This window comes from Mesocricetus auratus, unplaced genomic scaffold (assembly GCF_017639785.1).
Source record: "Mesocricetus auratus isolate SY011 unplaced genomic scaffold, BCM_Maur_2.0 Super-Scaffold_100676, whole genome shotgun sequence".
NCBI classification, from domain to species: Eukaryota; Metazoa; Chordata; class Mammalia; order Rodentia; family Cricetidae; genus Mesocricetus; species Mesocricetus auratus.
In genome coordinates this window covers 187,166,926-187,180,221 of record NW_024429266.1, presented here as the reverse complement: position 1 = coordinate 187,180,221, position 13,296 = coordinate 187,166,926, and the positions used below count along the sequence as shown (strand labels likewise).

The 13,296-nt window shown below is 43.9% G+C and overlaps 1 protein-coding gene across 2 annotated transcripts in view; it reads right to left on the bottom strand.

The window, feature by feature from the left end:
- Positions 1-603: 603 nt before the first annotated feature.
- LOC101822885 (C-type lectin domain family 2 member E) overlaps positions 604-13,296 on the bottom strand; it is a 98,451-nt gene continuing 85,758 nt past the window's right edge. Inside the window, exons 2-5 of one of the 2 annotated variants that reach the window (XM_040737399.1) lie at positions 5,957-6,088; positions 3,582-3,757; positions 2,944-3,050; positions 604-1,404 (exon numbers count right to left, since the gene is read on the bottom strand). In XM_040737399.1, coding sequence (XP_040593333.1) covers positions 1,290-1,404; positions 2,944-3,050; positions 3,582-3,757; positions 5,957-6,088 — 530 coding nt within the window. In that variant the 3' untranslated portion in view covers positions 604-1,289. Of the gene's footprint in view, positions 1,405-2,725; positions 3,051-3,581; positions 3,758-5,956; positions 6,089-13,296 lie in introns of those variants that run through there. The other variant, XM_040737398.1, reaches the window with a different exon arrangement.

The window sequence follows — 13,296 nt, the reverse complement described above, 5'->3', positions numbered from 1 at the left end:
TAGTTATTTATTTACTTACTTATATATTACTTATCATTCCATTTCTTTTACTTTTCTTTTTTACTTTTATGAGACAGGGTTTCTCTGTGTACTTTTGCCTGTCCTGGAATTGATTCTGTACACCAAGCTGGCCTTGATATCACAGAGATTTACTTGTCTCTGCCTCCCAACTGTTGGAATCACAGGCATGTGCCACCGTACTCAGCTACTCTATTAACTATAATACTCTTGGCCAATGACTAGAGCTTCTATTGACTAGCTCTGTCTTAATTATTAACCCATAACTGCTAATCTACGTATTTCCACGTGGTCTTGGCTTACCGGAGAAAGCCAGACCTGCAACTCCTTTGCCTGCTATATCACAACTGTTCTGGCAGGCTCTCTTGCCCACCTTTCCCAGATTTCTCCTCCTCTCCTAGTCTCACCTATCTCATTGCCTCATTGGCCATTGGCCCAACGTTGTTTTATTCATCAACCAATAAGAGAAACATATACAAAAGGACATGCCGCATCACCAGGCTGGCATTGAAATTACAGACATCTGCCTGCCTCTGCCTCCCGACTGCTGGGATGAAAGGCATGAGCCACCATACCCAGCTACTCCATTTCTTTTTTAAGTACTTTCTCTATCCTTTTTCTTTTTCTCTCCTAAGTCTACATATATTTTTAAACACACTATAAACCCTTTAAAGATTTTTCTCCATTTGAATCAGTCTTACTGTATATCTCTTTTTCTGACCACATGAGTCTTTAATGTGTTAAACAGCATAGCTAAAATTAAGGAGGGAGCTGGCCCCACCCTATTCCTTGGCTTTCTGGTAGTGTACCTTTATGGCAGAGTACTGGTGGGAACCATGCTTATTGGCACAAATCTGCAGACTTTCCAGGTCCATGTCACCACCAAAAAAGCATGCTGCTGGTTGCTCATAAACACCATTTAAGTGTTTTGTAGCAGAGCCTCATAAAAGTCTTTCAGTTTTGGCCATTAAGGCTGAGTCAGGTACCCTTTCTTTAAAGAGCCGTGCCTCTGCTTGCCTCTACCAAGCAGAGCCCACCTGAGAAAATGCTGTAACCAAGAAGTCTCGACTTTGTTCTTTTGTTTTTAAACACCTTTTTCAGTTTTTGTCGGACTTTATATGGAAATTCTCACCCCATGTGTGGATGGCATTTGTTTACCTTAAGTTTGTATCAATAAAACCAAACTCCATACCAATATTACATACATACAATCCATAACAAAATACTCATTTCTATGTCACTCTACATACGCCATGAAGCTACTGTCACTGTTAAGTACACATGTTGGGCTTGCTACAAATATACTTCCTAGGCATGTAGTCCCTGCTACTGCTCATCCCTCTGTCGCTCAGGTAGCAGTATTTTCCGTCTCCTCGGATGAAAATCCTAAAACAAAAAACAAACAAAAATTCTGCAGAGTCCGCCATCGCATTAACTCCTGCAATGATATCTCCCTTACGTCACTGCTTATTTATAAATGAATCACATAAAGGCAGAGTCCATGAGGAATCACCAGCACTAGTTTTACACCTAGTGACTTTAGTTCCCTTTGATGACCACACCTTTGTCGTTCATCAGTGTAATGTGTGTATAAAGCATTTGACTGATGCTTGCTGCCATGTTCAAATGAAGCCATGGGATTCATCACAAGAGTGGTTTGGTGATATATTGTTTATGATTTATTAAAGCCACTGGAGATCAAAATGGCAAAGCAGTCACATTAGTTAGCAGTAGAAGCTAGGGAGTGGTGGTTCACACCTTTAATTCCACCACTTGGGAAGTAGACGTAGATGGATCTCTGTTAGTTCAAGGCCACACTGAGCTACATAAGTATATCCAGTCCTTAAGAGAAACAGGTCACACAAAGATGATCTCAGCACTTGGGATCACACACCTTTAATCCCAGAACTCATGAGAAGTATTAAAGACAGGAGCAGGGTCTCAGAGCTGGCATTCATTCTCCATCCACATTAAGGATAGGAAGACAGACATTCATTCTCCAGCCACACTGAGGATAGGAAGGCATTGATTCTCTCCAGTCACACTGAGGAGAGGCAGTAGTCTGAGGCTTGCTGAGAGACCATGGAGACAGGATCAGCCCTTTCAGCCTGAGGTAGAGATAACAGGCTGTTTTGAGGTAGAGGTAACTTGGCTGTTTTGCTTTTCTGATGATCAGCTTGAAGCTTGAACCCCAATATCTGTCTCTAGGTCTTTTACTTATCATGACACAGGGTGATTTTCAATTCTGTCTTGAGTATTTTTAACATGTGTAAAAGTGGGAGAAAAGGCACCCCTTAGTAAATTGCTGAATTTAATGATGCACATGACTGGGGCTATGTTTTGCCATTCCAGTGAAATGGGTCTATTCAAAATGGCTATGCTCACATCCAGAGCTGTCCCAGGTGCTCCCTGATTACAAGACTTCAGAATAGGTTCCCAATACCCTGGAGTCTCTGCCTCTGTAAATATACAGCTGACAAGTCCTACCCGAGCAGTTCTGCAGTGGTTTCCTGGGGTTTCAGAAGCCTTAGTGTCCATCAACAGTTCTGTCTACACCCCACAAGGGCAGTTATCAGCAAGGAAAGATTTCCAAGTGGTGATAGCAGACAACATCTACACCTCCCCCCACAACCCCCGACCTCCTCCATCCCCCCCATGGCAACATCATGCTGAAGATCTGGAGTAAAGTAACACTAAGTAAATTAAATGGATTTAAATTTGTTGGTATGTGAAGTTTACTAGGGATTGGCTGTTATATATGACACACAACCTACCCCAAGGCACAGTTCGAGCCCAAGGGTTTATTTTTCTTCCATACTAGTACAGTTGGCTCTGCATGTCTCAGGCTTTCCTCTCTTATAGTCACAATTCACACACAACACAACACATGAACACAGTAGAAGGAAAAGTGTTCTGAAAACATACAAGCGGGTATATTCAGTGCCGTCTGGCCAGCTCCAAGGGTGTTCTGGTGACTCTCTGTGCAGTCCAATCCAGTAGTCAAAATCCCCACTGTATCTCTTCAGGTAATCCTGTCATAGAACACAGAAGGCAAATTCATCTGTTTCAGATGACCCTTGAATGTCTGCCCTACAGCCTCCTCTAAGGATGGCAGCTGGGTATACTGAGGGTCATTAACTTTGGAGCCTGCATAATCTTCAGTTCTCAGTATGGGCACTTTACAGCCATAATCAATAGTACACTGATAATCACCCATCCTTCTGTGGCTGAGAAAGTCCCTGTCTAAGCCTGTACTTGCAGTTATCAACAGTTGTCACCTTAAGTATGCAACACCTGTCAGCTCAGACAAAGAGTTACATGACCACCACACTTCTCAAATGTATGTCTGTCCATGGAGTTTGATTATTGGCACTAAAGGAGTGAATGTCTTTGAAATGTCTCAGGGCTATTGCCATCACAATTAGCACACACTAACATATGCCCCATGTCCACTGTATGCCTAGGGTGGGATCCTTTCTCATGCTTCATATTTAACTTCCCTACCTCAAGGCAATAAATATTCAAAAGACAACCCAACAAACAAATTCTTGATCCTTTCTTACCAGCAACTCCAGGCTGTCAAATTGAGCTAGCTGGGCTCCTTGTGCCTTGCAGGAGGTCTGGCTGGATGTCCAGTTTCTCATGTCTTCAGAAAAATAAAAGCATTTACTTCCAAATCCAATCCAACCTCTTGGACAGCTGGCATTGCAAGGTCCACAGTTGTCATTTTCTGGTTTCCCTACAATGAAACAGTGTCATGAAATATATAAGAAACATTTTCATCTCTAGTCCAATAGGCTAGCATCTAAATCTCAATGTGGGAGGTGTACTTGGACTGTACTTTCGTAACTGATGTCTAGGAGACCCCTCCTAGCACAGTGGTCCCCAATCAGGGCCTTCCAGTGAGCGCTAAGGAAGTGCATTAATTTTCTCCTTTGTGTTTTGAGTTTTGAAAAAGAATCACGCTATGTCCCCCTGCCTGGCCTTCAATATCCCTCTGTGCCCTGTACTTGTCTGGATCTTGTAGTAATCCTGCTGCCTGTGGCTCCTGAGTGCATGGAATAAAGACAACATACCCTGTGAGGAAATGATTTCTAGGCCATCAGCTCCTTCAGACTGTTCCTGGTTCCTGGAATCCTGTAGCTTCCTCTCCCACAATCCTCCTTCACATTCTCCTTTTCTCTTGACTAGAATGTATAGTGTAAAGAGCTGTGCGAGTGAGCATGCTGTAACACTTACAAAGGAGAACAAGGAGGAGGGATGTAAGCTGTAGATGAGAAGGAAGGACAGGATGCAGCCTGTGAGCCATGAAAAAGTTATAAAGAGCATGGTTTTTCTAGTGTCAACTTTCCTGGTGTTTTTTTCTAATTTGTGGCTGATAAGTGTGTAAAAATGTAAGCACAATAAAAGTCTACGACCATAACCAAAGCTCCATGGCTTCCCAATGGCTATTCTAACTGTGTGGAAGTTCAATGAGATACATAGGGTTTGGGACTGGGCAAGTGTTGCAGTGCTATGCTAATGGAACTGTGTGATGAGTTCATTTGTGAGTCATGGTAAAGTGATGTGTGTGTGTGTGTGTGTGTGTGTCTGTGTGTCTGTGTGTGTGTGTGTGTGTGTGTGTGTGTGTGTGTGTGTGTGTGTGTAAGAAACTCTGAATGCAGCAGGGTCTCAGAGGACCACTTTGAAAAAGCAGACATTTTTCTTTTATAACATTGTCTTTTTCTTCTTTTAACAGAAAAGAACAAATGCATGGCTCTTTTGAAGGGCTATAGAGCCTACAAATAAATGATTTAATAAGAAATACTGAATACTAGAAATGACCACACTTATTTTTAGTGGAGGGAAATTTGTTGTAGCTGTTCCCATATCTTATATCCAGTACCATGAGGCTTTAACAAAGGGAACAAATACAATGGTCCTGAGGGTGACTGTCTCTTCTTTTGATCTGACTCTTTTCAGAGCTACATAACAGTTTAGGTTACACTGACTAAGTCTTCTTGGCAAATATTTGTCCATGTTTAGACTTGTGTATTATTCATCGACATGGTTAAAGTTGATTTTATTAAACAATATCATGAATCATTACTTCAGCTATGGCAGGAAAGCTGTACAAGATTTTATCATATTATTCAGAACAGTCTACAACCAAAAGCTCAGGAATAATATGTTTCTGGAACATTCTATGTAATATTTTCTGATCATAGTTGAAGATATTAATTTAAACCATAAATCATTGAGGCAGTGGGTCATCATTGAAACCATGAATCATGTGGTGGTGTGTAGGGGTGAACCCCACTCCTGGTACCAGCTGATGAGGGAAGTCAATGTAATATGGAAAAATAATATATGTATTTACCAGAGAAAGAACTTACATACAAGCTGGAAGGTCAGAAGTGCAGCAGGCTTCCAAGAGAGAGCGAGGTTTTCCTTTTCCTTTCTTAAATAACTCACCTGTGCCCATGGCCCTGTCACTGCCCTTTTGGGCGTGGACAGTATTTTGGGCCCACCCCTACAGTAGTAGGGCATCAGTACCTTCTCTAACCCTGCTAATCTTCACTGCCCTCACTTCCCTTTAGCTACAGCAGCCTCCGTGAGGCTCCTCCTTTGGTTTTTTTTGTTGTTGGTTTTTTTTTTTTTTTTTTTTTTTTGTCCTTGTTCTCTGTGTTGAACAGTTCCTCCAGGTAGAATAAGTGTCTAGAGCTTGCTGAATGTCATCTTCCCAGGGATGCTGAGCCGGGCTCCTGTGCACACCACAGCCTGTGCTGTCGCTTCTCTGCATCTTCCTGCTAGACCCTCAGTCCCAGACAACAGGAGATTCTGGTGTGTTTTCTCTAGAGCCCTTCCCACAGTGCCTGACTCACAGTGATCAATAAGTAGTTACTACCAGTGTGAATGTGGACAGAATGTGGCCCTATTTGGAGATAAAGTCACTCACCTGACAATGACAAAGCAACAGAAAGTACAATCACAGCTACAGTGAGGACCATGATCACTGCATAGCAGCAGTAATGCTTAACAGGAGACTCAGTGGAGACAACACTGAGACATTGTCCTTGAAGTATTTTACCTGTAAAATATGAATATGACAATGTCAACTTAGAGAATTTCTCTTTTTAACTGATAACTCAATTAATTTACTCTATAACTTTGGACAATCAAAAATGATGCCTTCTATAAAGAATCATATTAAAACCCATATAAGCATACACACACACACACACACACACACACACTAAACAATTTACATCAAGGGAAAGAAAAAATGTAACATAAAAAGAATATAACACTGTAATCCCAGCACTCAGGAGGCAGAGGCAGGCGGACCTCTGAGAGAGTTCCAGGACAGCCTCCAAAACAGTACAGGGAAACCCTGTCTCGAAAAACAAAACAAATCAAAAGAATATAACAATATATTAATAATATAACATAATAAAACATAAGATAAACATGGAAACAAACACTGAAGATAATATAATAGTATACTATATGCCAACATAATAAAATAGAGTAAACAGGTATAAATGGCCCTGAATATTATCTACTATAACACCTACAAGACATTAAATGAACAAGTGGTTTTTCTTAAATCAAGTATTAGAAAAGGGACAGATATTCTCTTAAGTTGTCCCACTGTTCATGGTAAGAGAAGTTGACAGACAATTGTGTGTGACAGGGCAGGCTTGTCCAAATTTGTCCCTTCTACATACTTTCTCTTCTATTTCTTTTGAAGGGGAGAAGAGCTGGGAGAACTTCTTAAGAAAACAAAATAAACTTAGCACAAAAACCCACCTTACAGTTGCCTACAGGTACCTGAAAGGGCACTAAAATCCCTTTCAATGAAGGCCCTGGTCCATAAAGGATGTCCCTGGTGGAAAGAAGACTAGAGATGCTGGAAACAGAAACCCAGCCAGGGGCCTTCTGGTTGCTGAACTAGGGTGAATCATGAAAGAGCAAGATATAGAAGGAGTGAGGATCACAGTGAAATGTAGGGAGAGATCTTACAAAGTACCTGTGGCGCTCACCATGCCCTTTGGGTGAGGCCACAGGTCTGGATTGGGCATGTGGGATGCAGTCCTAAGGAGAGAGAGGCAAGCTCTCTCTGGGTTCTGGTCAGGTCATGGAGAGCAGCTGAGACTATATGCTTAGAGCACTGACCTTGGGTTATCAGTTTCTCATGTAAGTGATTTCTGCTCAATGAAAATAACCTACCTATCCCTATTCCATGTAAGGTAGTCTTCTTGCAATAGTGAAAAGCAACCACAGTCAGCTACATTGTTCTCCATAAACAGTATTCTGGTTAGATGAGGTAACAGAAACATTAGGGGGGAAAAATCAGTGTAGCTAGACCCATTAACAAACTAAGGCTAGGTATTGGTGGCGCACGACTTTAATCCCAGCACTCAGGAGGCAGAGGCAGGCAGACCTCTATGAGTTCAAGGCCAACCTGGTCACAGAACAAGTTACAGGAAAACCTCTAAAACAATACAGATATACCTTCTCTCCAAAACCAAAAAAAAAAAAAAAAACTAAGAAAAGAGGAAAATAGAAATACCAATGCACAGCAAAACTGTGTAAAAATTAGGCATAAAGGAACTGTCTCACACCTACAAAAATTATCCACTAAAAACAAAACAGTAAATCCAGCTGCAGTCTTCTTCATTCACAATCATGAAGTTATGAATGCTTTCCCAGCCATAGGGAGCAGGAGCAGGATGTCTGCTGACTACTCCAGGGTGACTTTCACAGGAGGGCCACCCAGGGCAAAGAAATAGGGTCACATACCTGGAGAATGGCTCAGCAGGTAAGAGCACCTGCAGCTCTTCCAAAGGATACAGGTTCAATTCCTAGAACCCACAAGATAACTTACAATCCTGCCAACTCCAGTTTGAAGGGACCCATTTCCCACTGCTGGCACCATTACCCCCCAAATGCACCAGGGACTCATGAAATTAATAAACACGCAGACAAAACAGCCATAGTCACAAAATAAGGTTCTTGAAGGAAGAAAGAAGGTTTATGCTTCTTGAAAACAGATGAAAGTGTTTCTTTTCACCAATGATGTGGGCCTATCTGCACAAAAATTCTCACAAATCTACAAAATACTCCTGGATGTTAAAAAAAATGAGTTTACAAAGCTAGAGAACATAATGCCAACATGGTAAAATCAGTTGCAGTTTCTGTCAAATAGAAATTATTGTCTAAGAGAACACCATTTGCAGTAATGCCAAAAACATAAACGACAAATCTAAATGAAAAAGTTCATAATCAGCATAAGGAAAACTACATGTAAAACTAGGAAGAAATCAGGGCAAGGCTGGAGAGTTGGCTCAGTGGTTAAGAGCACATCTGCTACTCTTGAAGAGGACCTGGGTTTGATTCCAGCACCCACATAGGAGCTTACAACCATCTATAATTCCAGTTTCAGGAAATCTCACACCTGTTGTGGGAGACTTGATGGCAGGGTGAAACTCTAAGACTGTGTTAACAAAATTAACCTTGGATCAGGGGCAGAGCCAGGAACTAATTGACAAGAATTAGCCATAGAGAGTACAAAGGACCCAGGAAGATGAATAGAGAGACACACAGGAAGTGAAATGGAGGGACTTAGAGATTTCATGGTCTTTTGTCTGGGACATGTGGAGAGAGACATGCATGCTGCGTAGCCACTTAAAAAGGGAAGGTCAGGGGGTCCTTCCTCCACCACCCCTTTGATCTATCAGGTTTCACCCCAATATCTGGCTCCTGAGTCTTTATTGGTAATAGAACAACTTAAGGAACTAGAACACTCAATATTGCTCATGTGTCAACAATTCTTGAGCTAATTTATATATGCAACCATTTCACTTCCTGAGGAATGGATGCCTTCAAAAAAAAAAAAAGACATAGCACCAAATTATACAAAAAGTCTTATGAAAACTAAAAAGAAATTAGAATAGCCAAAAAACGATCCTGAAAAAGGTCAAGATGGGGAACATGGCGAGGGGGGAGATGGGGGGGAGTGGGACCTGGGAAGAAGAGAGGGGGTGAAGAGGAAGGGAGTTGGTCATGGGGGAACAGGAAGTTGAGGGGGTAGGGGTAGAATAGGGGGAAGAGGGAATCATAGGATCAAAGACAGATCAGGCACCAGAGTGACCTCGAGTGATCTAAAGGGATAACACCAATTGGCAAGCTAAGCAATAGTGGAGGGACCACCTTGAATGCCCATTCCTGATAATGAACTTGATGTCTATAACCAACCGGGAGCCTTCATCCTGTGACTGATGGAAGCAGAGGCAAACACACAATTAATCACTGAACTGAACCCAAGGAACCCAGTGACAGAGAGAGAGGAGTGATGAGCAAATTGGCAAAGAATGGGCTGGCAAAACCAGCAGAGACAGCTGATCTGAACAGGGGAGAGCTCTTGGACCCCAGACCGACAGTGGGGAGGCCAGCATGGGACTGATCTGGACCCCCCAAATGTGAGTGTCAGTGAGAAGGCCTGGGCAACCTATGGGGCCCTGAGCTGTGGATCAGTGTCTATCCCTGGTATACAAACTGTCTTCGTGTGCCTATAGCACAAAGAGAGATGCTCTCTCAGCCTGGACTCTTAGGGGAGTGCCTGGACCCTACCCAGAATGAAATGACAGACTCTAGATATCCCCTATGTGGAAGGATTTGGCAATAGGGGGGAGGAAGGGGGAAGGGGAGTGCAGGAGGAGGGGAGGGAGAGGGAACTGGGATTGACATGTAAAAAGTTAAAATAAAGAAAAAAAAAAAAGACCAGGTCAAATTCAGTGATCATACTGCCTAATCCCATGACTCCTAGGAACAGGAATAAAGGCAGCCTGATGTTAGCAAAAGAGAGATACTAGAACAATACAGCAGGAAAAAAAGACTCCAGAAATTACATCAAACACACATGGTCAACAGATATTTAGACAGGAAAGGCTGGCATCGCTCCACTATGTATGTGCTACTGAAGTAACCTGGTGTCTGTCTGCTAAAGACAAGAATCAAGACAGACTGTAGACCCAAGCACAAAGCTTAGTATTGTAAAGTCATTTAATTCTTCTAAAAGTGGGGGGGGAGGTTGTGAATTTTTCTTAGGCAAAAGTCATCTTAGATCCAAGAGCAAAATCACTGTCTACATAACAAGAGGCTGATAAATTAGACATTGATGTGACTCTAACCCTTTTTTCAGAAAGGCAAACTTGTGCAGACGCTATGAAGCTGTATGGCTGTTTGTACAGGAAGTGTAAGATGTGGTGATGCCCCATCCTGCCCACATATGTGTGAGGAGCCGCCCTCGCTATCGCTATTGCCGTTAGAAGATGGCGCTGACATCCACTGTCAGTTGGAGTTAACTGTCGCTGTCAGTTGGAGTTAACTGTCGCTGTCAGTTGGAGTTAACTGTCGCTGTCAGTTGGAGTTAACTGTCGCTGTCAGTTGGAGTTAACTGTCGCTGTCAGTTGGAGTTAACTGTCGCTGTCAGTTGGAGTTAACCGTTTAAACTGTGCCTCTCCCGTGACGTCATCTGGGGTGATGTGCAAACCACCAATCCCGGCTCTACACATCTCACTCGGAGCTCCTAGGCTTATATAAGGGGCTGGGTTTCTTAGCTTGGGGTCTCCCTCTAAGAAGCTGATCATCTATCTCTCAAGATGCATTAAAGCTTTACTGCAGAAGGATCCGAGTGTTCTGCGTCGTTCTTGCTGGCGAGACGGTAGCGCGGGACATCTGGTGCCGAAACCCGGGAACTCTTCAACATCGCCGGCGCCGCGGGAGACCCCTCGGAAAACGGGGCGGATTCAGAACTGCAGGGACGTAGGTTCAGAGAGGTATGCTTTATCCTGAACAACCCTTTTCTCGACTTTGGCCTTAGTTTGTCATCACCGTGGGACGGGTCAGTGGAGGCTTTGGTGCTAGTCCTGTTTGTCCTTCTCCTTCATCGTGGCTGGTGCTGACAGAACGGCGCTGTCCGTCTGGCGCTGTCCGTCTGGCGCTGTCCATCTGGCGCTGTCCGTCTGGCGCTGTCCATCTGGCGCTGTCCATCTGGCGCTGTCCATCTGGCGCTGTCAGTCTGGTGCTGTCAGTCTGGTGCTGTCAGTCTGGTGCTGTCAGTCTGGTAACGGAGTTGAGCGCGTTTTTAGATAAGCTGTCAGCGCGATGGGGTCGTCACAGTCAGTGGTTACAGCCTTACAGACTGTGCTAAAACAAAGAGATCTTAAAATTGCACCACGAACACTTCAAAATTTTGTGAAGGAGGTAGATAGAGTGGCACCATGGTATGCTTGTTCCGGGTCCCTCACTGTGGCCTCATGGAACAAGCTAGGTAAAGAACTAGACAGGAAGCATGCAGAAGGAGATCTCTGCTTAGGTACCAAAGCCATTTGGAAGCTAGTTAAAAACTGCTTGGAGGATGAGGCCTGTCACCCTGCTATAATAGAAAGTCAGGGAACCTTAGAGGAAGTTCAGGATAGCATGTCAGAAACTGAACGGAGTGAGAGAATGGGAGCTCGCAAAAGAAAAGACATGTCTAAGAAAAAAGGCCCTCCCAGGAAGTTAAGAAAGGGGAGAGAAAGAAGGGAGTTATCATTCACCCCTTAACAAATCTAAGAAAAAGAAAAAGCCAGAATCTAGTCTATACCCTGCAGTAGAGCTAGAAGCCTTGGAGCTAGATAATTCTGATTCTGACACTCTGGATTCTAGCGAAGAAGGTGGTCTAGAGGAGGAGGTGGCACGGTATGAGGAAAAAAGATATCACCCTGATAGACACCGGCCACTGAAAACAAAAATGAATGTGAGGCCACCGCCTATAAATCCGGCGGGCTCACGCCCCTCAGCGCCTCCGCCATATGAGCTTCGGCTGAATACTGGTACTGACTCCTTTTTACCTTTAGAGGAACGGAGAAAAATACAAATGGCTTTTCCAGTATTCGAGAATGTGGAAGGCGGAAGAGTACATACCCCCGTAGATTACAATCAAATTAAAGAATTGGCCGAATCCGTTCGTAATTATGGGGTCAATGCTAACTTTACCACATTACAGGTGGAAAGGCTTGCTAATTTTGCCATGACTCCCACTGACTGGCAAACGACAGTGAAAGCAGTGCTTCCCAACATGGGACAATACATGGAATGGAAGGCTCTCTGGTATGATGCAGCCCAGGCACAAGCTAGAGTTAATGCCACGGCTGAAGATGAGAATCAGAGGCAGTGGACATTTGAAATGCTGACAGGTCAGGGTCAACATGCCCTTAATCAAACCAACTACATCTGGGGCGTCTATGGTCAGGTGTCGGCCGCCACTATTAAAGCATGGAAGGCCCTCACAAAAGGGAGAGTCCAGTGGACACCTTACAAAGATTGTCCAAGGACCCCAAGAGCCATTTTCAGACTTTGTGGCCAGAATGACAGAGGCCGCCAGTCGCATCTTTGGTGATTCAGAACAAGCTATGCCCCTGATTGAGCAACTTGTCTATGAACAAGCAACCCAGGAATGTCGAGCGGCTATCGCCCCTCGCAAAAGCAAAGGTTTACAAGATTGGCTCAGAGTGTGCAGGGAGCTGGGGGACCCCTAACCAATGCAGGACTAGCTGCCGCCATTTTACAAACGCACAGGTATAGAGATTTATCTAATCGAAAAGCTTGTTTTAATTGTGGGAGAATGGGGCACCTTAAGAAAGATTGTCAAGCCCCTGAAAGAACAAGAGAATCGAAGCTTTGCTATCGTTGTGGTAAAGGTTATCATAGGGCTAGCGAATGCAGGTCAGTCCGGGATGTAAAAGGGAGGCTTCTGCCCCCTATTGAAGAATCAAGGTACCCCAATCAAAAAGCGGGTCACGGGGCCCATGGTCCCAGGGCCCTCAGAAATATGGGAACCAATTTCAGAAAAGCAATCAAGAGGAAGTAGAGGTTTCCGAGGAACCTCCGGAATGGACTTGCGTGCCGCCTCCGACTTCTTACTCATGCCCCAAATGAATGTTCAACCGGTCCCAGTCCATTCCCCTGGACCTTTGCCCCCTGCCACCATTGGGCTTATTCTGGGCCGTGGCTCCTTAACTTTACAGGGACTCATTATATATCCTGGGATTGTTGACCCATATCATAAAGAGGAGATTCAAGTTCTCTGTTCTAGCCCTCGGGGTGTATTTTCTATAAAGCAGGGAGATAGAATTGCACAACTGGTGTTGCTGCCCTCCCTCGGGGATGGAGAAACCTACACTTTACAAAAAAGGGCTATGGGATCTTCTGGAAGTGATTCAGCCTATCTGGCTATACCCCTAAATGAGA